Here is a 25806-nt window from a genome sequence, read left to right on the forward strand (position 1 = left end):
TGAGGACCGAGCCAAGGACATTCAAAATCTTGACCTGGCTGTAGATGAATTGCCTGATCAACGCAGTCTTGGGGTGAGATGGTACATCATGTCAGACTCATTCACATTTCACGTTCCTGAAACTGAGAAACCGTACACACGTAGAGGTGTGCTTTTCACGTCTCTTTGACCCCTTGGGCTTCCTGGCACCGGTAACTACCCAGGGACGACTGCTCCTCAGAGAGCTCTCAACACAAGCCAGTGAATGGGACCTGCCCCTTCCTGAGAGGTATGTGTGGCGAGTGGATGAAGTGGCGAGACTCACTCCAAGAGCTAAAAGAGTTGCATGTTCCACGCACATACTCAACCATGGCCCCCTCCAAAGCTCTACATACTGAGTTGTGTGTGTTCTCGGACGCTTCTGTTAAAGCCATTTCAGCTGTTGCTTATCTCAAGGTCACTGATCACAATGGGCACACTGAAGTAGGTTTCGTACTCGGCAAGGCAAGACTGGCCCCACAGTCAGAACTCACAATTCCCAGGTTGGAACTATGTGCTGCTGTTTTAGCTGTTGAGATCGCTGAGATCATTGTTGAAGAGATAGACCTGAAACTCGACTCAGTTAGGTTCTACACCGACAGCAAGGTTGTGTTGGGCTATATCCACAATCAGTCAAAACGCTTCTATGTCTTTGTGAGTAATAGAGTACAGCGCATTAGGAAGTCCACTCAACCCCAGCAATGGCATTATGTACCAACGGAACAGAATCCTGCTGACCATGGCTCACGATCTGTCCCAGCCTCCAAGCTCCACAGCACCACATGGCTAACTGGACCTTCTTTCCTCCATCGTCCTCCCAAACAGCTCCTAGATGGGCCAGAGGCATTTGAATTGATTGACCCTGACAGTGACATGGAGATTCGCCCAGAGGTGAAGGCCCTTTCCACCATCGTCTCTGAGAGCTACTTAGGCACAAAGCTGACTGGAGCGCTTCTCCAACTGGAAAGTTCTCATTAAGGCAGTGGCTCATCTGCATCACATTGCTCACTGCTTCACCCAGCCAGCAGGTGTTGGTAACTGTGTCGGATGGCACATCTGTAGCAAAGGTGCATCCAAGGATGTCCTAGAGAGAGCTGAAAACATCATTTTCAGAGATATGCAACACGATGCATATTCAGAGGAGTTAAAGTGCATTACTGCAAAACGTGATCTCCCATCACACAGTTCACTTCTGAAGCTTAAACCGAGTATTGACAGCAGTGGTCTACTCCGAGTTGGTGGGCGCATCAATCAGACAGGGTTTGAGGTGCGAGAAACAAACCCTCTCATAATCCCAGGAAGCCACCATGTCACAACTCTTCTCATAAGGCATCACCATGAAAGAGTGCAGCATCAGGGAAGGCACTTTACGGAAGGAGCTATAAGGGAAAGCGGGTTGTGGATAGTTGGTGGTAAACGACGCATTAGCAGCATAATTCGAAAGTGTGTTATGTGCCGGAAGCTCAGAGGTAAGGTTGAGGAGCAGCAAATGGCAGATCTGCCAGCAGAGAGACTGCAAATTGATCCTCCCTTCTCCTATGTTGGCCTAGATGTATTTGGCCCATGGGAAGTGACCACAAGACGCACAAGAGGTGGACAGGCAAACAGCAAGAGATGGGCAGTGCTGTTCACCTGCATGTGTACAAGGGCAGTACACATTGAGGTCATTGAGGAAATGAGCTCATCAAGTTTCATAAATGCACTTAGAAGGTTCTTTGCAATCCGTGGTCCTGCCAAACAATTACGGTCCGACCGTGGCACCAACTTTATTGGCGCATGTAGGGAGCTGAAGCTGGATACCTCGGAACAGATCAAAGTACAGGGGTACTTAGAAGACCAGAGGTGTACCTGGATCTTCAATCCACCACATTCTTCACATATGGGTGGCACATGGGAGCGCATGATCGGAGTGACGCGGCGTATACTCGATTCAATGCTTCTCCAGTCTGGGAAGGCACGACTCACTCACGAAGTCTTAACCACCCTTATGGCTGAAATTACAGCCATCATTAATGCACGACCACTCATTCCAGTTTCATCAGACCCAGAACATGCTCACATTCTGACACCATCCATGCTCTTAACTCAAAAGGCAGCCACATTGTTGGCCCCTCAGGGTGATATCAGCGAGGGAGAGATGCTCAAATATCAGTGGAAACGCGTCCAAAGTTTGGCTGATGAATTCTGGAGTAGGTGGCGGAAGGAGTTCCTTAGTACACTGCAAACCCGTCAGAAATGGCAGCACAAGAGGCCGGACATAAGAGATGGTGATGTTGTTCTTCTCAAAGATAAGCAATCCAGAAGGAACAAGTGGCCAGGGAGTTGTGGTGAAAGCTGTTCCCAGCAGAGATGGACTCATAAGGAAAGCTGAAGTGAAAGTCGTCCATGAAGGAGCGACGAAGGTCTTTTTAAGGCCCATATCAGAACTGGTTTACCTCTTATCATCAGATCAAGCTGTTTAGTTGAATGTAGTAGTGGTATCTTTAAGATACCAGACGGGCAGTGTTCTGGCCATGCCTGTTATTCAATGTTCTTTAGTGACTCCTGCTGGTTATTTACCATAGTGCAGTGTTACTGGGTTCTCTAGTGACTCCTGTTGGTCATTTATTGTAGTATAGTGTTTGAGCACTGATTTGTATTTCCTGTGTAACAGGAAGTTAGTTCAAGCAAACTACAAATGGCCTGTGTGCTCTAGTGAAGCTGATGTGTGTTCATCTGTTGCCATCCTTCATTCATAGCCCTTGAGAAGGCATCACCTGTAAGTACATGCATTGTGAAACGATGTATCTTTGATATAAGCACATTTTCTTGACCACTTTTTGTTATGATGTCGGTGAATTTAGTGAATCACTTGGGGTAGCCTTTTTTGGTTTATGTATACTAACAGATCAGTTCATTAATGCTCCATTAATTCTGTAACACTGATTTTGCTTAATACTTACCTGCTGGTCATGCTTATGTTATGTGATATGGTGTAAGTGAAGTTACAAACCAATACTGAACCAATATTGTTGTTTATGTATTTTTCAGTTTCACACTTTTCATACAAGTAAAGCATCTCAACATCACTTCATGGTCCTGAGAGTTACTGTATGGATGTGTTTAACTTGCTGGATAACTGAAGGGGGAAAACTGTACCAAACATCCCTTTCTCCTACATTTTCCTTGTCCAGTCTCCAAACCTTTCTAATCCCTCTTTCATTTCATCTTTTTGAACTTTCTTCTGCCATCTTTCTATTGTTCCTGCTAACACCGACCCTAGTGAGCCGGATTTACAATCCCTCCATTTATCCAAGCTTTTATGTTTAAGAAGCTTCTACACTGAGTGTATTACTCTGTGCGCTTGACCGTTGAGGGTTATCCCAGTCTATTCACTCGTTTTAACTCACCAACATCTGCAACACCTTAACTGAAGTATCCCTATTGTGCAAATCCCTCCAGTTATCCAAGCTTTTATGTGACATTTGGTAATGGGTTGATGACATCTTCAGACACATGAACCCGCTGATCTTTGAGAATCTGACTAACCAGCTCCGTCACAAGGTTTTGTGAATGCAGTTTAAGAAAAAAGTTTTGTGTTTAGATTTCTGAGAAAAGGACAGGAGGATTCAAAAAATGTGTTTTAACAATTGTGAAAACCTGTAAGATGGCACAGTTTTTCCCACTGTTGTGAGAGTTTTTCCCTCTGATGATAACACAGAGGTGAATGTGTTCTGAAAAATTCTGAACTGAACTCAGCAGAATTTGCGTCCCATTTATAATGGGCAGAATGCCTTTGATGTTTTGATCCTCTGAAGATATCATCACATCAAAGCCAAATCATGTCAAACTGACAATTCAGTAAACCCCGCCCCCAGAACACTGACTGTCCAATAGTAGCTTGGCAACTGTAACTAAGCATAACCAAGTGAGCAAACACGCAGACATTGGTAGATTATGATTAGCCGGTGTTACATTACCATTCAGTGAGCATAGCTAACCTAATGATATCACTCCTTTTCTCTGTTGACAATTTCTCTTTATATGAGAATTTGTCTCTCACTTATTGTTAATATATTTCTGATGATGAACAAGTGATGAATGACAAACAGCAAATCCCTTTTATGTGACATTTGAAACACTATTACACGTGTTATACAGAGAGGGTGAGTGGCACAGTGCCCAAGTGAGGACCCGATCAAGAAGCTTCTACACGGAGTCTATTACTCATTGCGCTTGACCGTTGAGGGTTATCCCAGTCTACTCACTCGTTTTAACTCGCCAACATCTGCAACACGTGTAATAGTGTTTCAAATGTCACATAAAAGCTTGGATAAATGGAGGGATTGTAAATCCGGCTCACTTGGGTCGGTGTTAGCAGGAACAATAGAAAGATGGTAGAAGAATTTCCAAAGGATGAAATGAAAGAGGGATTAGAAAGGTTTGGAGACTGGACAAGGAAAATGCAGGAGAAAGGGATGTTTGGAAGTTGTGAATGCGCTCCACCCACTCTGAGCAATTTCAACATGTTTATGAGGTAAGAGTTTTCTTTGATTTTTATGTTGATCTGTAGAGATAAAGTTGTTCATGAGAACACAGGGATAAGTTTGTTATTTTTCATGAAGATGTGAGGTGGTTTCCTACTCCATTGATATTTTCACTGTGCATGTGTCAGTGTATCGGACAGCATAGAGTGTTGTAGAATTCCTGCAATCACACAGATCTCAAGTGGTCGTGTACACGCAGGGTTTGGAATAGCACAATAGGGATACTTCAGTTAAGGTGTTGCAGATGTTGGTGAGTTAAAACGAGTGAGTAGACTGGGATAACCCTCAACGGTCAAGCGCAATGAGTAATACACTCCGTGTAGAAGCTTCTTGATCGGGTCCTCACTTGGGCACTGTGCCACTCACCCTCTCTGTATAACACGTGTAATAGTGTTTCAAATGTCACATAAAAGCTTGGATAAATGGAGGGATTGTAAATCCGGCTCACTTGGGTCGGTGTTAGCAGGAACAATAGAAAGATGGCAGAAGAAAGTTCCAAAGGATGAAATGAAAGAGGAATTAGAAAGGTTTTGAGACTGGACAAGGAAAATGCAGGAGAAAGGGATGTTTGAAAGTTGTGAATGCGCTCCACCCACTCTGAGCCCCAATTTTGTGTGTATAACCAAGCAGCTCTGTACCTGCCTCTGCCACAGCGTTGGGTAACGTATTGCGTATTGCGTCACTTCCTGTTCTTGCACTACTCATTCACTTGCTAGCGTAGGTGTTCGGTGGTATTGGTGTACTTCAGTCGACATATTTTGTGTTAGCTTTTACTGTGGTTGGTTCTTACAAATAAGTACACAAGCACTTTAGGAAAAGTTTATTAACCGCACGATCATCTAGATTCTTTCCTTTTCCGATCCCCGTCCTGTTTGTCGTTGAGCTTCGCTTAGTGCTAACATGGCTGTAGCTCCCACAGTAACACGAGGAAACGGAGTTTTCTTTTAAACTACAGGGCGTTCTTTATTCAGCTTCGTCCCGTGAAAACTGACAATAACAAACAACAAATAAATTTATATGAATCATATTAGACAAAACAAAGTTAATATTAACAATTTAGAAGACGACTACGTAACTCTACAATATTGAGAGACATAAGCTTACCTCGCTGGCAGCTTGTTACCAAAAGGAGCTAGGTTCGTTGCACACAAAGGTTCATCACTCTTCATAACATTTCTTCAAGAACAATATTCCACAACCGGGGTCCATTCAAACGTTAAATGACCCGCGTTACATTCTTCTCTTGCAATATTCATCAAATACATCTCACACATAAAGCTTAAGCCTTCTTTGGTCCTGGTAGGCGAAAACTGGATTACCGCTGTTTTTCAAGATATCCCTTTCCTGTACGTCCCTGAATTATGTCCCCCAGGAAGTAGAATAGAAGATTCCACCCCAATACAACACAAAAATATACTGCGCACCATGAAAACCATGCTCACCATAAACAAATGAAATAACCATATTAATTTATATATTGGAAATATTATTCATGCCATTTAGGTAACTGATGACAGTTATACTCCCACCAAAATCTTCTGTGATTTTATTTTCATTTCTTTATTCCTAATGTGAAGCTATATGAACTTGTGATGAACTTATTTATAACCTTTTATTTACTAACTTTAAGATTCAACTACTGCTTATAAGCTTATAATGACAGGATGAAAGTGTAAACTCAGGCCTTCAATCTGCTTCCAGTAGTGTAACAGTCTTCTGGATGCGTTTCTTTGCGTTTCTTTGTTCCTTGGTCCACTTCTGTCGATACTGAAGATTCAAGAGATATTCTCTCTTCCATCGCAACCAGAAACTGTTGGCCAGGAACTAAACACGACGCCATCTTTTACGAAGATAAAGATCCTCTCTAACAAATCGTCCAGGAGGTGGAGCGATTACTGTAGACTTCATGGTCAAAATGTGATTAGGTGTCAGGGGCTCGGGGCAAGAAGCATCACAGAGGTAATCAGTGGTTAAAGGCCTGCTGTTGATCACAGCCATGACTTCATACAAAAATGTCCTAACAGAAGAACAGTCAAGTTGTTTGGATGACTGCTCCAGGATTGATGTTAAGACACTTCTGATGCCAAATGTGACTGAATTAGACAGAAAACATGGTTTGAACTCTGTTTCTCTCAAATTCCAGCTTATTTCACAAGAAGGACTTTAAAACCTATTTTCAGAGAGGAAACATGAGTTTCACCATTTTGACTATGCTTTATTTGATTGCTGTGAAAAATCAAGTTTTTGACTTAGTATTAGTCAAATGTGACTGAATTAGACAGAAAACATGGTTTGGCCTTTTGTTCTCTCAATTTCCAGGTGATCACATAACAAGTATTTTATGGCCTGATTTCAGTAGTTTAAGCATATTGAGTGCAGTTTCCTCACAAGACTGCACTATCAAGGTTTTGGCTCAGCAATAGTCAGATGTGACTGAATTAGACAGAAAACACAGTTTTATGTCTGTTTCTCTCAATTTCCAGCTTATTTCACAAGACACATTTTAAAAGTTGTTTTCAGCGAGGAAACACGAGTTTCCTCACTTTGAGTGCAGTTTTCTAACAGACCTGTGCACAATGAAGTGTTTGGCTTTGTTTCAGGCAAATGTGACTGGATTCGACAGAAAGTATGGTTTGACCTCAGTTTCTCTGTTTCTCTGAAAGTCCAGCTGATGAAAGAGAAAGTACTTTTTGGCCTGTGTTCAGTGAGTTAACTTGAGTTTCAGCATTTTGAGTGCACTTTCCTCACAGAAGTGTGCACAGTCAAAGTTTTGGCTTAGATGTAGTCGAGTGTGACTGAATTAGACAGACAACATGGCTGGACATCTGTTTCTCTCAAATTCCAGCTGATTTCACAAGAAGCACCATAAACCAGTTTTCAGTGAGGAAACATGAGTTTCACCTTGTTGAGTGCAGTTTTCTCACAGAAGTGTGTACAATCAAGTTTTTGGCAAAGATATTGTCAAATGTGACTGAATTAGACAGAAAACATGGTTTGAACTCTGTTTCTCTCAAATTCCAGCTTATTTCACAAGAAGCACTTTAAAACCTATTTTCAGTGAGGAAACATGAGTTTCACCATTTTGACTACGCTTTATTTGATTGCTGTGAAAAATCAAGTTTTTGACTTAGTATTAGTCAAATGTGACTGAATTAGACAGAAAACATGGTTTGGCCTTTTGTTCTCTCAATTTCCAGGTGATCACATAACAAGTATTTTATGGCCTGATTTCAGTAGTTTAAGCATATTGAGTGCAGTTTCCTCACAAGACTGCACAATCAAGGTTTTGGCTCAGCAATAGTCAGATGTGACTGAATTAGACAGAAAACACAGTTTATGTCTGTTTCTCTCAATTTCCAGCTTATTTCACAAGACGCATTTTAAAAGTTGTTTTCAGCGAGGAAACACGAGTTTCCTCACTTTGAGTGCAGTTTTCTAACAGACCTGTGCACAATGAAGTGTTTGGCTTTGTTTCAGGCAAATGTGACTGGATTCGACAGAAAGTATGGTTTGACCTCAGTTTCTCTGTTTCTCTCAAAGTCCAGCTGATGAAGGAGAAAGTACTTTTTGGCCTGTGTTCAGTGAGTTAACTTGACTTTCAGCATTTTGAGTGCACTTTCCTCACAGAAGTGTGCACAGTCAAAGTTTTGGCTTAGATGTAGTCGAGTGTGACTGAATTAGACGGACAACATGGCTGGACCTCTGTTTCTCTCAAATTCCAGCTGATTTCACAAGAAGCACCATAAACCAGTTTTCAGTGAGGAAACATGAGTTTCACCATTTTGACTACACTTTATTTGATTGCTGTGAAAAATCAAGTTTTTGACTTAGTATTAGTCAGATGTGACTGAATTAGACAGAAAACACAGTTTTATGTCTGTTTCTCTCAATTTCCAGCTTATTTCACAAGACGCATTTTAAAAGTTGTTTTCAGCGAGGAAACACGAGTTTCCTCACTTTGAGTGCAGTTTTCTAACAGACCTGTGCACAATGAAGTGTTTGGCTTTGTTTCAGGCAAATGTGACTGGATTCGACAGAAAGTATGGTTTGACCTCAGTTTCTCTGTTTCTCTGAAAGTCCAGCTGATGAAAGAGAAAGTACTTTTTGGCCTGTGTTCAGTGAGTTAACTTGACTTTCAGCATTTAGAGTGCACTTTCCTCACAGAAGTGTGCACAGTCAAAGTTTTGGCTTAGATGTAGTCGAGTGTGACTGAATTAGACGGACAACATGGCTGGACCTCTGTTTCTCTCAAATTCCAGCTGATTTCACAAGAAGCACCATAAACCAGTTTTCAGTGAGGAAACATGAGTTTCACCATTTTGACTACTCTTTATTTGATTGCTGTGAAAAATCAAGTTTTTGACTTAGTATTAGTCAAACGTGACTGAATTAGACAGAAAACACAGTTTTATGTCTGTTTCTCTCAATTTCCAGCTTATTTCACAAGAAGCACTTTAAAACCTATTTTCAGTGAGGAAACATGAGTTTCACCATTTTGACTATGCTTTATTTGATTGCTGTGAAAAATCAAGTTTTTGACTTAGTATTAGTCAAATGTGACTGAATTAGACAGAAAACATGGTTTGGCCTTTTGTTCTCTCAATTTCCAGGTGATCACATAACAAGTATTTTATGGCCTGATTTCAGTAGTTTAAGCATATTGAGTGCAGTTTCCTCACAAGACTGCACAATCAAGGTTTTGGCTCAGCAATAGTCAGATGTGACTGAATTAGACAGAAAACACAGTTTTATGTCTGTTTCTCTCAATTTCCAGCTTATTTCACAAGACGCATTTTAAAAGTTGTTTTCAGCGAGGAAACACGAGTTTCCTCACTTTGAGTGCAGTTTTCTAACAGACCTGTGCACAATGAAGTGTTTGGCTTTGTTTCAGGCAAATGTGACTGGATTTGACAGAAAGTATGGTTTGACCTCAGTTTCTCTGTTTCTCTGAAAGTCCAGCTGATGAAAGAGAAAGTACTTTTTGGCCTGTGTTCAGTGAGTTAACTTGACTTTCAGCATTTTGAGTGCACTTTCCTCACAGAAGTGTGCACAGTCAAAGTTTTGGCTTAGATGTAGTCGAGTGTGACTGAATTAGACGGACAACATGGCTGGACCTCTGTTTCTCTCAAATTCCAGCTGATTTCACAAGAAGCACCATAAACCAGTTTTCAGTGAGGAAACATGAGTTTCACCTTGTTGAGTGCAGTTTTCTCACAGAAGTGTGTACAATCAAGTTTTTGGCAAAGATATTGTCAAATGTGACTGAATTAGACAGAAAACATGGTTTGAACTCTGTTTCTCTCAAATTCCAGCTTATTTCACAAGAAGGACTTTAAAACCTATTTTCAGTGAGGAAACATGAGTTTCACCATTTTGACTACGCTTTATTTGATTGCTGTGAAAAATCAAGTTTTTGACTTAGTATTAGTCAAATGTGACTGAATTAGACAGAAAACATGGTTTGGCCTTTTGTTCTCTCAATTTCCAGGTGATCACATAACAAGTATTTTATGGCCTGATTTCAGTAGTTTAAGCATATTGAGTGCAGTTTCCTCACAAGACTGCACTATCAAGGTTTTGGCTCAGCAATAGTCAGATGTGACTGAATTAGACAGAAAACACAGTTTTATGTCTGTTTCTCTCAATTTCCAGCTTATTTCACAAGACGCATTTTAAAAGTTGTTTTCAGCGAGGAAACACGAGTTTCCTCACTTTGAGTGCAGTTTTCTAACAGACCTGTGCACAATGAAGTGTTTGGCTTTGTTTCAGGCAAATGTGACTGGATTCGACAGAAAGTATGGTTTGACCTCAGTTTCTCTGTTTCTCTGAAAGTCCAGCTGATGAAAGAGAAAGTACTTTTTGGCCTGTGTTCAGTGAGTTAACTTGAGTTTCAGCATTTAGAGTGCACTTTCCTCACAGAAGTGTGCACAGTCAAAGTTTTGGCTTAGATGTAGTCGAGTGTGACTGAATTAGACAGACAACATGGCTGGACCTCTGTTTCTCTCAAATTCCAGCTGATTTCACAAGAAGCACCATAAACCAGTTTTCAGTGAGGAAACATGAGTTTCACCTTGTTGAGCAGTGGACCTTTCCTGTTGTGCTCACTGCTCTAAGATATGAGCACACTCCATAGCCTGATGTACTGGCGTCCGAGAAATGGTGCATACACTTCCTGCCGTGCCTTGGCAGCCTTTAGTTTCTTGACTGTCTCCAATCGTTCTATCTCTCTGCGCTTGGCTTCTAACATCTGCCTTCTCTTCTCATTTTCAACTTCTCGTTCTGCTTGAAGTCTCTTATCTTCAGCTTCAAGCCTTTGCAATTCTTTAAAATGCTGCTCTTGCTCGTGAAAGACTTCTAGCGTGGCTTCATTAGCAGCAGCTTCGGCTGCTGCATCTTGTCTCTTCAGTGATGACAGGCTTGAGGATCTTGAACTAATTACTGAACCAACGTGGGAGCGATGCACAGATCTTGAGTGACTAGAGATGATGCTCTGTGTATCAGGCCTTAGCTTTAGAGACCTTGCACTTTTGAAATCTTCTTGCTCATTGCTAGCTAGACAGCCATTTGCAGCTTCAACGATTTCCTTGGTTACTTCTTCACAAGTGTCTATTCTACGACGCATGTCTTGGTGTGGTGTTTGAACACGACGTATGTCTTCATAAATCTGCTCTAACTCAGTTGAGGCTTTTCTTATCTTAGCTGCATGTTCCTGTAGCATAGCTTTCGAATTACAGGTCTTAGAAGATTGTTTGGCATCTTTAACGAGTACCTTCCACTTTTCATAGTTCGAATTGAACCTGCGTTCCAGTCTTTTTATTTGCTCTTCCTGCAGTTCTTGGCCCTTCTCTGTCAACTTACGGAATCTTCGGCCTTGCGGCCCTTCTTGTGAGCAGTTGAGACTGGATGCCGCAATTTTGATCACACATGAATGCTCTGACTCATCTAATATTACATCTTGTTCCTTGCCAGCATCTTCTTTGGTGGGTGTCTGTACGATCTGTTTTACACTTTCTCTGTCATTCTCAACTAGACTACCTGACTCAGACATTTTAATGGACCGTCTCTTTCTTAATGAATTCAAATTACCTTTAAGTTAGAGAAAAGGAAGTAAGTTATTCCCGTTTTATGTCTAACTTTCTGCTTAAATGCAACAGGACTGCAATATTTATCAAAAGTAACCTTGTTAACTTAAAGTTAGGTTGTCAAAAGATTGGAATTAAAACAAAAAAAAAAATTATCATAAATTCAGCTTACTTAGTCAGGTTTTAGTAATTATAGTTTAAACTAAATAAGAGTAAACTTTACATTAAGCCTTATTCAACTATAAACATTCTCTATTTAAAAGAGCATTTGAAATAACTGTTATGTTAGTCACACACATGCATATGATCATGCATAATGGCTACAACCTGCCATTATGGTATTGAACTTGCCTAAGCCTAAATGGACCATCATCAAACCAAGAGTTATTAGCCAACAAAGAAAACATAGATTGACCTAGATATGAACACGGTCACCGAAGTCTCTGAAATGTCCGTTCAAAATGTTGAGCCTACGCTAGCAAAACAATGGCACCTGCACCGTACTGCGGACTGCAAAGTAGCTCTCGTGCGTCTCATCTCAGAAGAAGCGCTGAGGAATGCGATGCGATGGCGATGACTTGCCGCTTGCTTCTCCACACGCCTTGGGTCTTGACATCGAGTTTTCACTGTAGCTCCCACAGTAACACGAGGAAACGGAGTTTTCTTTTAAACTACAGGGCGTTCTTTATTCAGCTTCGTCCCGTGAAAACTGACAATAACAAACAACAAATAAATTTATATGAATCATATTAGACAAAACAAAGTTAATATTAACAATTTAGAAGACGACTATGTAACTCTACAATATTGAGAGACATAAGCTTACCTCGCTGGCAGCTTGTTACCAAAAGGAGCTAGGTTCGTTGCACACAAAGGTTCATCACTCTTCATAACATTTCTTCAAGAACAATATTCCACAACCGGGGTCCATTCAAACGTTAAATGACCCGCGTTACATTCTTCTCTTGCAATATTCATCAAATACATCTCACGCATAAAGCTTAAGCCTTCTTTGGTCCTGGTAGGCGAAAACTGGATTACCGCTGTTTTTCAAGATATCCCTTTCCTGTACGTCCCTGAATTATGTCCCCCAGGAAGTAGAATAGAAGATTCCACCCCAATACAACACAAAAATATACTGCGCACCATGAAAACCATGCTCACCATAAACAAATGAAATAACCATATTAATTTATATATTGGAAATATTATTCATGCCATTTAGGTAACTGATGACAGTTATAATGGCTTCTTCCACTCACTCTCCCTCTGCCTCTCCCTCTCCCGTCTTCTGTAAGGTGTGTGAAATGTTTAGCTATTCCTCTGCCTCCTTTAGTGAGAGTGAGATGTGTAGAAAGTGTAGCTTATTCATAGCCTTGGAGGCGAGGCTAACTGAGTTAGAGGCCCGGCTTCGTACTGTAGATCATAGTCCATTAGTCCCGACAGCTAGCCAGCAGCAGTTAGCCTGTGCGGACCGGCCTACTTTACCTACTTTAGCTGATGTCAGCCGCCCCCCGGCAGCCCCCGAGCAGCCGGGAAGTCAGGGAGGTTGGGTGGCGGTTCAAAAGAAGCGTAGTCCAAAACAAAGGCCCGTGGTTCACCACCAACCGCTTCATGTGTCTAACCGCTTTTCCCCACTCAGCGACACACCCGCTGAGAAACCGACCCTGGTTATTGGCGATTCTGTTTTGCGATATGTGAAGCCGACACCAGCGACCATGGTCAAATGCATCCCGGGGGCCAGAGCGGGCGACATAGAGGGCAATTTAAAGCTGCTGGCGAGAGATAAGAGTAAATATGGTAAGATTATAATTCACGTCGGCGCTAATGACACTCGGCTACGCCAGTCGGAGGTCACCAAAGTCAATATTGAGTCGGTGTGTAATTTGGCAAAAACCATGTCGGACTCCGTAGCATTCTCTGGTCCCCTCCCGAATCTGACCAGTGATGATATGTTTAGCCGCATGTCATCGCTCCGTCGCTGGCTGTCACGGTGGTGTCCAGAAAACAACGTGGCCTTTATAGATAACTGGGAGACTTTCTGGGGAAAACCTGGCCTCATTAGCAGAGACGGAATTCATCCCACTTGGGGTGGTGCGGCTCTTATTTCTACCAATATGGCCAAGTTTATTAGACAACCAACACCCTGACAACCCAGGGTCGAGGCCAGGAAGTAGAGTCGCTGTCTTACACACTTCTCTGCTGCTTCTGTAGGACTGCCGCCCTCCGTTAAAATTAGAATAAATAAAAATATAAATGCACACAGTAATACTAAGTTTAACAATCCCATAGAAATAGTGTCAGTGCCTCGTCCTCCCATAGTCCAACCAGCACAAAATTTAAGAAGTGTTAATCATAATAACCTCATAAAAATACAAACTAGCAAATATTTAGAGCCAAAAAATAGGACAGTCAGATGTGGATTATTAAATATACGATCCCTCCACTCTAAATCCCTCCTAGTCAGTGATCTAATTATTGATCATCAGTCTGATATATTCTGCCTCACTGAGACTTGGTTACGGGACGAAGAATATGTTAGTCTAAATGAATCAACTCCATCTGGTTATATTAACTATCATGTTCCTCGAGGCACAGGGCGAGGAGGAGGAGTGGCAGCAATCTACCATTCCAGTCTTCAGATTAACCCCAAACCTGCCCAAAATGCAGGGCTACTTGTGGTTCCTAGAGTCCTCAAAAGTAGATTGGGAACCAGAGCCTTTAGTTATCAAGCTCCTCTACTATGGAACCATCTTCCGGTTTCGGTCCGGGAGGCGGACACCCTCTCTATATTTAAGAGTAGACTAAAAACTTTCCGCCGGGGGCCCTCCCATGACGCACTGAGCCCTATCTTCCTCTCCCTCTCCTTCTGCACACATTCATGTCCCATTAATATTACTAACAAATAAAGAATTCTGATTCTGATTCTCAACTCCTTCCCTGGAGTCCCTGTGCTTTCTTGTCCCGCAGATTCCTAGCGATCATGACTGGACCTCCTGCTGCGGTCCAGCTGTCGTCCTGCCCAAAACCTACTGCAATTACTACTGTTTAGTCATAATCTGATTTAAATCTGTTACGACTCAGTACAGCTACTACCATTATTGTTACTACCATTGTTATCAAAATCACCATAATACCTTCTGTATACTTCATTGTCATTATCATTATCTACATTTCGATATGCATCTCTGCTTGTGTGCTCCTTCTCTCACACCCCACCCCCTCTGCCTCTCTCCCTTGCTCTCTCTGTCGCTCTCCTGCTCTCTCTCTCTCTCTCTCTCTCTCTCTTTCAACCCAACCGGTCAAGGCAGATGGCCGCCCATCTTGAGCCGGGGTCTGCTCCGAGGTTCCTGCCTTCTAAAAGGCAGTTTTTCCTCGCCACTGTCGCCAAGTGCTTGCTCAAGGGGGAATGTTGGGCTCTCTCTATTTTACAATTTAATTAAAGAGTTTGGTCTAGACCTGCTCTAATTGGAAAGTGTCATGAGATAACTTTTATTGTGAATTGGCGCTATATAAATAAACTGAATTGAATTGAATTGAATTGAATTGAATTGATTTACAATCCCTCCATTTATCCAAGCTTTTATGTGACATTTGAAACACTATTACACGTGTTATACAGAGAGGGTGAGTGGCACAGTGCCCAAGTGAGGACCCGATCAAGAAGCTTCTACACGGAGTCTATTACTCTGTGCGCTTGACCGTTGAGGGTTATCCCAGTCTACTCACTCGTTTTAACTCACCAACATCCGCAACACCTTGACTGAAGTATCCTTTTTATGCTGTTCCAAACCCTGCGTCTACACAACCACTTGAGATCTGTGTGAGTGCATTAATTCTCCAACACCCTATATTGTCCGATACACTGACACATGCACAGTGAAAATATCAATGGAGTAGGAAACCACCTCACATCTTCATGAAAAATAACAAACTTATCCCTGTGTTCTCATGAACAACTTTATCTCTATAGATCAACATAAAAATCAAATAAAACTCTTACCTCATAAACATGTTGAAATTGCTCAGAGTGGGTGGAGCGCATTCACAACTTCTGTTCTGGCCATGCCTGTTATTCAATGTTCTTTAGTGACTCCTGCTGGTTATTTACCATAGTGCAGTGTTACTGGGTTCTCTAGTGACTCCTGTTGGTCATTTATTGTAGTATAGTGTTTGAGCACTGATTTGTATTTCCTGTGTAACAGGAAGTTAGTTCAAGCCAACTAAAAATGGCCTGTGTGCTCTAGTGAAGCTGATGTGTGTTCATCTGTTGCCATCCTTCATTCATAGCCCCTGAGAAGGCATCACCTGTAAGTACATGCATTGTGAAACGATGTATCTTTGATATAAGCACATTTTCTTGACCACTTTTTGTTATGATGTCGGTGAATTTAGTGAATCACTTGGGGTAGCCTTTTTTGGTTTATGTATACTAACAGATCAGTTCATTAATGCTCCATTAATTCTGTAACACTGATTTTGCTTAATACTTACCTGCTGGTCATGCTTATGTTATGTGATATGGTGTAAGTGAAGTTGCAAACCAATACTGAACCAATATTGTTGTTTATGTATTTTTCAGTTTCACACTTTTCATACAAGTAAAGCATCTCAACATCACTTCATGGTCCTGAGAGTTACTGTATGGATGTGTTTAACTTGCTGGATAACTGAAGGGGGAAAACTGTACCAAACATCCCTTTCTCCTACATTTTCCTTGTCCAGTCTCCAAACCTTTCTAATCCCTCTTTCATTTCATCTTTTTAAACTTTCTTCTGCCATCTTTCTCTTGTTCCTGCTAACACCGACCCTAGTGAGCCGGATTTACAATCCCTCCATTTATCCAAGCTTTTATGTGACACGTGTTATACAGAGAGGGTGAGTGGCACAGTGCCCAAGTGAGGACCCGATCAAGAAGCTTCTACACGGAGTCTATTACTCTGTGCGCTTGACCGTTGAGGGTTATCCCAGTCTATTCACTCGTTTTAACTCACCAACTTCCGCAACACCTTAACTGAAGTATCCTTTTTGTGCTATTCCAAACCCTGTGTGTACACGACCACTTGAGATCTATGTGATTGTAGGAATTCTACAACACCCTATGCTGTTCGATACACTGACACATGCACAGTGAAAATATCAATGGAATAGGAAATCAAAGAAAACTCTTATCTCATAAACATGTTGAAATTGCTCAGAGTGGGTGGAGCGCATTCACAACTTCCAAACATCCCTTTCTCCTACATTTTCCTTGTCCAGTCTCCAAACCTTTCTAATCCCTCTTTCATTTCATCCTTTGGAACTTTCTTCTGCCATCTTTCTATTGTTCCTGCCAACACGGACCCAAGGGAGCCGGATTTACAGTCCCTCCATTTATCCAAGCTTTTATGTGACATTTGAAACACTATTACACGTGTTATACAGAGAGGGTGAGTGGCACAGTGCCCAATTGAGGACCCGATCAAGAAGCTTCTACACGGAGTCTATTACTCTGTGCGCTTGACCGTTGAGGGTTATCCCAGTCTATTCACTCGTTTTAACTCACCAACATCTGCAACACCTTAACTGAAGTATCCCTATTGTGCTAATCCCTCCAGTTATCCAAGCTTTTATGTGACATTTGGTAATGGGTTGATGACATCTTCAGACACATGAACCCGCTGATCTTTGAGAATCTGACTAACCAGCTCCGTCACAAGGTTTTGTGAATGCAGTTTAAGAAAAAAGTTTTGTGTTTAGATTTCTGAGAAAAGGACAGGAGGTTTCAAAAAATGTGTTTTAACAATTGTGAAAACCTGTAAGATGGCACAGTTTTTCCCACTGTTGTGAGAGTTTTTCCCTCTGATGATAACACAGAGGTGAATGTGTTCTGAAAAATTCTGAACTGAACTCAGCAGAATTTGCGTCCCATTTATAATGGGCAGAATGCCTTTGATGTTTTGATCCTCTGAAGATATCATCACATCAAAGCCAAATCATGTCAAACTGACAATTCAGTAAACCCCGCCCCCAGAACACTGACTGTCCAATAGTAGCTTGGCAACTGTAACTAAGCATAACCAAGTGAGCAAACACGCAGACATTGGTAGATTATGATTAGCCGGTGTTACATTACCATTCAGTGAGCATAGCTAACCTAATGATATCACTCCTTTTCTCTGTTGACAATTTCTCTTTATATGAGAATTTGTCTCTCACTTATTGTTAATATATTTCTGATGATGAACAAGTGATGAATGACAAACAGCAAATCCCTTTTATGTGACATTTGAAACACTATTACACGTGTTATACAGAGAGGGTGAGTGGCACAGTGCCCAAGTGAGGACCCGATCAAGAAGCTTCTACACGGAGTCTATTACTCATTGCGCTTGACCGTTGAGGGTTATCCCAGTCTACTCACTCGTTTTAACTCACCAACATCTGCAACACGTGTAATAGTGTTTCAAATGTCACATAAAAGCTTGGATAAATGGAGGAATTGTAAATCCGGCTCACTTGGGTCGGTGTTAGCAGGAACAATAGAAAGATGGTAGAAGAATTTCCAAAGGATGAAATGAAAGAGGTATTAGAAAGGTTTGGAGACTGGACAAGGAAAATGCAGGAGAAAGGGATGTTTGGAAGTTGTGAATGCGCTCCACCCACTCTGAGCAATTTCAACATGTTTATGAGGTAAGAGTTTTCTTTGATTTTTATGTTGATCTGTAGAGATAAAGTTGTTCATGAGAACACAGGGATAAGTTTGTTATTTTTCATGAAGATGTGAGGTGGTTTCCTACTCCATTGATATTTTCACTGTGCATGTGTCAGTGTATCGGACAGCATAGAGTGTTGTAGAATTCCTGCAATCACACAGATCTCAAGTGGTCGTGTACACGCAGGGTTTGGAATAGCACAATAGGGATACTTCAGTTAAGGTGTTGCAGATGTTGGTGAGTTAAAACGAGTGAGTAGACTGGGATAACCCTCAACGGTCAAGCGCAATGAGTAATACACTCCGTGTAGAAGCTTCTTGATCGGGTCCTCACTTGGGCACTGTGCCACTCACCCTCTCTGTATAACACGTGTAATAGTGTTTCAAATGTCACATACAAACTTGGATAAATGGAGGGATTGTAAATCCGGCTCACTTGGGTCGGTGTTAGCAGGAACAATAGAAAGATGGCAGAAGAAAGTTCCAAAGGATGAAATGAAAGAGGAATTAGAAAGGTTTTGAGACTGGACAAGGAAAATGCAGGAGTAAGGGATGTTTGAAAGTTGTGAATGCGCTCCACCCACTCTGAGCCCCAATTTTGTGTGTATAACCAAGCAGCTCTGTACCTGCCTCTGCCACAGCGTTGGGTAACGTATTGCGTATTGCGTCACTTCCTGTTCTTGCACTACTCATTCACTTGCTAGCGTAGGTGTTCGGTGGTATTGGTGTACTTCAGTCGACATATTTTGTGTTAGCTTTTACTGTGGTTGGTTCTTACAAATAAGTACACAAGCACTTTAGGAAAAGTTTATTAACCGCACGATCATCTAGATTCTTTCCTTTTCCGATCCCCGTCCTGTTTGTCGTTGAGCTTCGCTTAGTGCTAACATGGCTGTAGCTCCCACAGTAACACGAGGAAACGGAGTTTTCTTTTAAAACTACAGGGCGTTCTTTATTCAGCTTCGTCCCGTGAAAACTGACAATAACAAACAACAAATAAATTTATATGAATCATATTAGGACAAAACTAAGTTAATATTAACAATTTAGAAGACGACTACGTAACTCTACAATATTGAGAGACATAAGCTTACCTCGCTGGCAGCTTGTTACCAAAAGGAGCTAGGTTCGTTGCACACAAAGGTTCATCACTCTTCATAACATTTCTTCAAGAACAATATTCCACAACCGGGGTCCATTCAAACGTTAAATGACCCGCGTTACATTCTTCTCTTGCAATATTCATCAAATACATCTCACACATAAAGCTTAAGCCTTCTTTGGTCCTGGTAGGCGAAAACTGGATTACCGCTGTTTTTCAAGATATCCCTTTCCTGTACGTCCCTGAATTATGTCCCCCAGGAAGTAGAATAGAAGATTCCACCCCAATACAACACAAAAATATACTGCGCACCATGAAAACCATGCTCACCATAAACAAATGAAATAACCATATTAATTTATATATTGGAAATATTATTCATGCCATTTAGGTAACTGATGACAGTTATACTCCCACCAAAATCTTCTGTGATTTTATTTTAATTTCTTTATTCCTAATGTGAAGCTATATGAACTTGTGATGAACTTATTTATAACCTTTTATTTACTAACTTTAAGATTCAACTACTGCTTATAAGCTTATAATGACAGGATGAAAGTGTAAACTCAGGCCTTCAATCTGCTTCCAGTAGTGTAACAGTCTTCTGGATGCGTTTCTTTGCGTTTCTTTGTTCCTTGGTCCACTTCTGTCGATGCTGAAGATTCAAGAGATATTCTCTCTTCCATCGCAACCAGAAACTGTTGGCCAGGAACTAAACACGACGCCATCTTTTACGAAGATAAAGATCCTCTCTAACAAATCGTCCAGGAGGTGGAGCGATTACTGTAGACTTCATGGTCAAAATGTGATTAGGTGTCAGGGGCTCGGGGCAAGAAGCATCACAGAGGTAATCAGTGGTTAAAGGCCTGCTGTTGATCACAGCCATGACTTCATACAAAAATGTCCTAAGAGAAGAACAGTCAAGTTGTTTGGATGACTGCTCCAGGATTGATGTTAAGACACTTCTGATGGTGCGGATTTGCCTTTCCCAAACTCCGCCCATATGACTTGAAGCTGGTGTATTCATGATAAACTCGCATCCTTCTGCTTTGAACTTCTCTTCTTTCATTTCAGTTAATGCCTCAGCAAACTCTCTCCTAGCACCAACAAAGTTTGTACCCTGATCACATCTTAACTGACGAATTGGCCCGCGAATGGAAATGGCAGCACGAAGTGCATTAATGAAGGAGTCAGTAGACAGATCATCGAGCATTTCAATGTGCACTGCTCTAGAAGCCATACAGGTAAGTAGAAGTCCATAGCGTTTGAGCTCTTTTCTTCCTTCCCTGACATAAAATGGCCCGAAACAATCCATCCCACAATAGGTGAAGGGAGGGGCCTCTTCTGTGCGCTCAACAGGAAGATCTGCCATCTTTTGTTGTTCTGGGGACCTTCTTAATTTCCTGCATCTGGTGCACTTGTAGATGTATGATGACACAGACCCAAGGATCCATATCCCATTAGCACGGAGCTCGTTCATAGTCAAAGCACGTCCTTGATGGTACACTTTCTCGTGATAATGTTTTATAAAGAGTGATGACAAGTAGCTGTCTCGAGGAAGGATCGCGGGATGCTTCACATGTGGATGGAGGGCTGCATGAGTCAAGCGCCCACCTACTCTGAGGACACCTTCCTTGTCCAGAAATGGACTCTGCAGCTTGTTCATTACTTCACTACGCTCACCGTTGCCATGTCTCAAGTGCTGCATTTCTTGAGCAAAGCTATCCTTTTGTACCATCCTTATAAGCATTGATTCTGCTTCTCTTCTTTCCTCCAAAGTTGTGGCTTCACTTGACTTTCGCTGTAGTCCCTTGGCTTGCTTTACTCTGCGTGTCAGTCTAGCTACAGCCCTGACTAGTCTTGACCAGTCTGAGAAGTTGTGCATACGATCCAGAAGTGGAACATCTTCGTGGACTTGAATGTCATGAACATAAGCCTCTTTGACTTCAGGATCAGCACTTGAAATTTCTCCCACCATGGCATCTTCAGCAGGCAGCTCTTTCTGCCACAAAAATGCTGGGCCTGTGAACCAGTTGGAAACCTTAAGTTGCTGTGCTGCGAGACCCCTAGATGCATAGTCCGCAGGGCTGTCTTCAGAAGCCACATATCGCCATTGATCAGGTTCTGTGCTTTGTTTGATGCGCTGCACCCGGTTAGCCACAAAGACATGAAACCTTCTGGCGTCATTGTTGATATATCCTATGACTACCTTAGAATCAGTCCAAAAAAATTCATGTAGGGAGTCAATTTCAAGTTCCTTTTTCAGCAAGTCACTGATGCGAACAGCTGTGACTGCTGCTGAAAGCTCCAGTCTTGGTATAGTAGTGACCTTGCTAGGTGCAACTCTTGCCTTCGCCATGACCAAAGTTGTGCTCACTGCTCTAAGATATGAGCACACTCCATAGCCTGATGTACTGGCGTCCGAGAAATGGTGCATACACTTCCTGCCGTGCCTTGGCAGCCTTTAGTTTCTTGACTGTCTCCAATCGTTCTATCTCTCTGCGCTTGGCTTCTAACATCTGCCTTCTCTTCTCATTTTCAACTTCTCGTTCTGCTTGAAGTCTCTTATCTTCAGCTTCAAGCCTTTGCAATTCTTTAAAATGCTGCTCTTGCTCGTGAAAGACTTCTAGCGTGGCTTCATTAGCAGCAGCTTCGGCTGCTGCATCTTGTCTCTTCAGTGATGACAGGCTTGAGGATCTTGAACTAATTACTGAACCAACGTGGGAGCGATGCACAGATCTTGAGCGACTAGAGATGATGCTCTGTGTATCAGGCCTTAGCTTTAGAGACCTTGCACTTTTGAAATCTTCTTGCTCATTGCTAGCTAGACAGCCATTTGCAGCTTCAACGATTTCCTTGGTTACTTCTTCACAAGTGTCTATTCTACGACGCATGTCTTGGTGTGGTGTTTGAACACGACGTATGTCTTCATAAATCTGCTCTAACTCAGTTGAGGCTTTTCTTATCTTAGCTGCATGTTCCTGTAGCATAGCTTTCGAATTACAGGTCTTAGAAGATTGTTTGGCATCTTTAACGAGTACCTTCCACTTTTCATAGTTCGAATTGAACCTGCGTTCCAGTCTTTTTATTTGCTCTTCCTGCAGTTCTTGGCCCTTCTCTGTCAACTTACGGACTCTTCGGCCTTGCGGCCCTTCTTGTGAGCAGTTGAGACTGGATGCCGCAATTTTGATCACACATGAATGCTCTGACTCATCTAATATTACATCTTGTTCCTTGCCAGCATCTTCTTTGGTGGGTGTCTGTACGATCTGTTTTACACTTTCTCTGTCATTCTCAACTAGACTACCTGACTCAGACATTTTAATGGACCGTCTCTTTCTTAATGAATTCAAATTACCTTTAAGTTAGAGAAAAGGAAGTAAGTTATTCCCGTTTTATGTCTAACTTTCTGCTTAAATGCAACAGGACTGCAATATTTATCAAAAGTAACCTTGTTAACTTAAAGTTAGGTTGTCAAAAGATTGGAATTAAAACAAAAAAAAAAATTATCATAAATTCAGCTTACTTAGTCAGGTTTTAGTAATTATAGTTTAAACTAAATAAGAGTAAACTTTACATTAAGCTTATTCAACTATAAACATTCTCTATTTAAAAGAGCATTTGAAATAACTGTTATGTTAGTCACACACATGCATATGATCATGCATAATGGCTACAACCTGCCATTATGGTATTGAACTTGCCTAAGCCTAAATGGACCATCATCAAACCAAGAGTTATTAGCCAACAAAGAAAACATAGATTGACCTAGATATGAACACGGTCACCGAAGTCTCTGAAATGTCCGTTCAAAATGTTGAGCCTACGCTAGCAAAACAATGGCACCTGCACCGTACTGCGGACTGCAAAGTAGCTCTCGTGCGTCTCATCTCAGAAGAAGCGCTGAGGAGGCGATGCGATGGCGATGACTTGCCGCTTGCTTCTCCACACGCCTTGGGTCTTGACATCGAGTTTTCACTGTAGCTCCCACAGTAACACGAGGAAACGGAGTTTTCTTTTAAACTACAGGGCGTTCTTTATTCAGCTTCGTCCCGTGAAAACTGACAATAACAAACAACAAATAAATTTATATGAATCATATTAGACAAAACAAAGTTAATATTAACAATTTAGAAGACGACTATGTAACTCTACAATATTGAGAGACATAAGCTTACCTCGCTGGCAGCTTGTTACCAAAAGGAGCTAGGTTCGTTGCACACAAAGGTTCATCACTCTTCATAACATTTCTTCAAGAACAATATTCCACAACCGGGGTCCATTCAAACGTTAAATGACCCGCGTTACATTCTTCTCTTGCAATATTCATCAAATACATCTCACGCATAAAGCTTAAGCCTTCTTTGGTCCTGGTAGGCGAAAACTGGATTACCGCTGTTTTTCAAGATATCCCTTTCCTGTACGTCCCTGAATTATGTCCCCCAGGAAGTAGAATAGAAGATTCCACCCCAATACAACACAAAAATATACTGCGCACCATGAAAACCATGCTCACCATAAACAAATGAAATAACCATATTAATTTATATATTGGAAATATTATTCATGCCATTTAGGTAACTGATGACAGTTATAATGGCTTCTTCCACTCACTCTCCCTCTGCCTCTCCCTCTCCCGTCTTCTGTAAGGTGTGTGAAATGTTTAGCTATTCCTCTGCCTCCTTTAGTGAGAGTGAGATGTGTAGAAAGTGTAGCTTATTCATAGCCTTGGAGGCGAGGCTAACTGAGTTAGAGGCCCGGCTTCGTACTGTAGATCATAGTCCATTAGTCCCGACAGCTAGCCAGCAGCAGTTAGCCTGTGCGGACCGGCCTACTTTACCTACTTTAGCTGATGTCAGCCGCCCCCCGGCAGCCCCCGAGCAGCCGGGAAGTCAGGGAGGTTGGGTGGCGGTTCGAAAGAAGCGTAGTCCAAAACAAAGGCCCGTGGTTCACCACCAACCGCTTCATGTGTCTAACCGCTTTTCCCCACTCAGCGACACACCCGCTGAGAAACCGACCCTGGTTATTGGCGATTCTGTTTTGCGATATGTGAAGCCGACACCAGCGACCATAGTCAAATGCATCCCGGGGGCCAGAGCGGGCGACATAGAGGGCAATTTAAAGCTGCTGGCGAGAGATAAGAGTAAATATGGTAAGATTATAATTCACGTCGGCGCTAATGACACTCGGCTACGCCAGTCGGAGGTCACCAAAGTCAATATTGAGTCGGTGTGTAATTTGGCAAAAACCATGTCGGACTCCGTAGCATTCTCTGGTCCCCTCCCGAATCTGACCAGTGATGATATGTTTAGCCGCATGTCATCGCTCAGTCGCTGGCTGTCACGGTGGTGTCCAGAAAACAACGTGGCCTTTATATAACTGGGAGACTTTCTGGGGAAAACCTGGCCTCATTAGCAGAGACGGCATTCATCCCACTTGGGTGGTGCGGCTCTTATTTCTACCAATATGGCCAAGTTTATTAGACAACCAACACCCTGACAACCCAGGGTCGAGGCCAGGAAGTAGAGTCGCTGTCTTACACACTTCTCTGCTGCTTCTGTAGGACTGCCGCCCTCCGTTAAAATTAGAATAAATAAAAATATAAATGCACACAGTAATACTAAGTTTAACAATCCCATAGAAATAGTGTCAGTGCCTCGTCCTCCCATAGTCCAACCAGCACAAAATTTAAGAAGTGTTAATCATAATAACCTCATAAAAATACAAACTAGCAAATATTTAGAGCCAAAAAATAGGACAGTCAGATGTGGATTATTAAATATACGATCCCTCCACTCTAAATCCCTCCTAGTCAGTGATCTAATTATTGATCATCAGTCTGATATATTCTGCCTCACTGAGACTTGGTTACGGGACGAAGAATATGTTAGTCTAAATGAATCAACTCCATCTGGTTATATTAACTATCATGTTCCTCGAGGCACAGGGCGAGGAGGAGGAGTGGCAGCAATCTACCATTCCAGTCTTCAGATTAACCCCAAACCTGCCCAAAATGCAGGGCTACTTGTGGTTCCTAGAGTCCTCAAAGTAGATTGGGAACCAGAGCCTTTAGTTATCAAGCTCCTCTACTATGGAACCATCTTCCGGTTTCGGTCCGGGAGGCGGACACCCTCTCTATATTTAAGAGTAGACTAAAAACTTTCCTCTTTGATAAAGCTTATAGTTAGGGCTGGCCTAGGCCGGCCCCTAGTTATGCTGCTATAGGCTTAGACTGCCGGGGGCCCTCCCATGACGCACTGAGCCCTATCTTCCTCTCCCTCTCCTTCTGCACACATTCATGTCCCATTAATATTACTAACAAATAAAGAATTCTGATTCTGATTCTCAACTCCTTCCCTGGAGTCCCTGTGCTTTCTTGTCCCG

General features: G+C 42.1%; 1 protein-coding gene and 3 long non-coding RNA genes across 4 annotated transcripts; 1 reads left to right on the forward strand and 3 right to left on the reverse strand.

The window, feature by feature from the left end:
* Positions 1–965: 965 nt before the first annotated feature.
* Positions 966–3338, forward strand: LOC124066389. The gene is made up of 2 exons (XM_046402743.1): positions 966–1487; positions 1569–3338. Exons 1-2 carry the CDS (start codon positions 1136–1138, stop codon positions 2387–2389), a joined length of 1173 nt encoding a protein of 390 aa, XP_046258699.1. The 5' UTR covers positions 966–1135; the 3' UTR covers positions 2390–3338.
* Positions 3339–5486: 2148 nt separating this feature from the next.
* On the reverse strand, positions 5487–5789 carry LOC124066396. Its single transcript, XR_006844589.1, has 2 exons — positions 5649–5789; positions 5487–5531 (listed from the first exon to the last, which is right to left on the reverse strand). It is a non-coding gene; the product is annotated as an uncharacterized LOC124066396 (long non-coding RNA).
* A 6071-nt stretch (positions 5790–11860) lies between these two features.
* Positions 11861–16431, reverse strand: LOC124066392. Its single transcript, XR_006844585.1, has 2 exons — positions 15630–16431; positions 11861–12335 (listed from the first exon to the last, which is right to left on the reverse strand). It is a non-coding gene; the product is annotated as an uncharacterized LOC124066392 (long non-coding RNA).
* A 7007-nt stretch (positions 16432–23438) lies between these two features.
* Positions 23439–24119, reverse strand: LOC124066395. The gene is made up of 2 exons (XR_006844588.1): positions 23601–24119; positions 23439–23483 (listed from the first exon to the last, which is right to left on the reverse strand). It is a non-coding gene; the product is annotated as an uncharacterized LOC124066395 (long non-coding RNA).
* Positions 24120–25806: the final 1687 nt, after the last annotated feature.

The sequence above is a fragment of the Scatophagus argus genome, chromosome 10 (assembly GCF_020382885.2).
Source record: "Scatophagus argus isolate fScaArg1 chromosome 10, fScaArg1.pri, whole genome shotgun sequence".
NCBI lineage: Eukaryota > Metazoa > Chordata > Actinopteri > Scatophagidae > Scatophagus > Scatophagus argus.

Excerpts from the sequence above, each read along its gene's own strand:
- LOC124066389 (XM_046402743.1), top strand. The coding sequence starts at position 1,136 with ATGCAACACGATGCATATTCAGAGGAGTTAAAGTGCATTACTGCAAAA. Across the intron at positions 1,488-1,568 it reads TATGTGCCGGAAGCTCAGAG|ATGTATTTGGCCCATGGGAA; the intron begins GTAAGGTTGAGG and ends ATGTTGGCCTAG.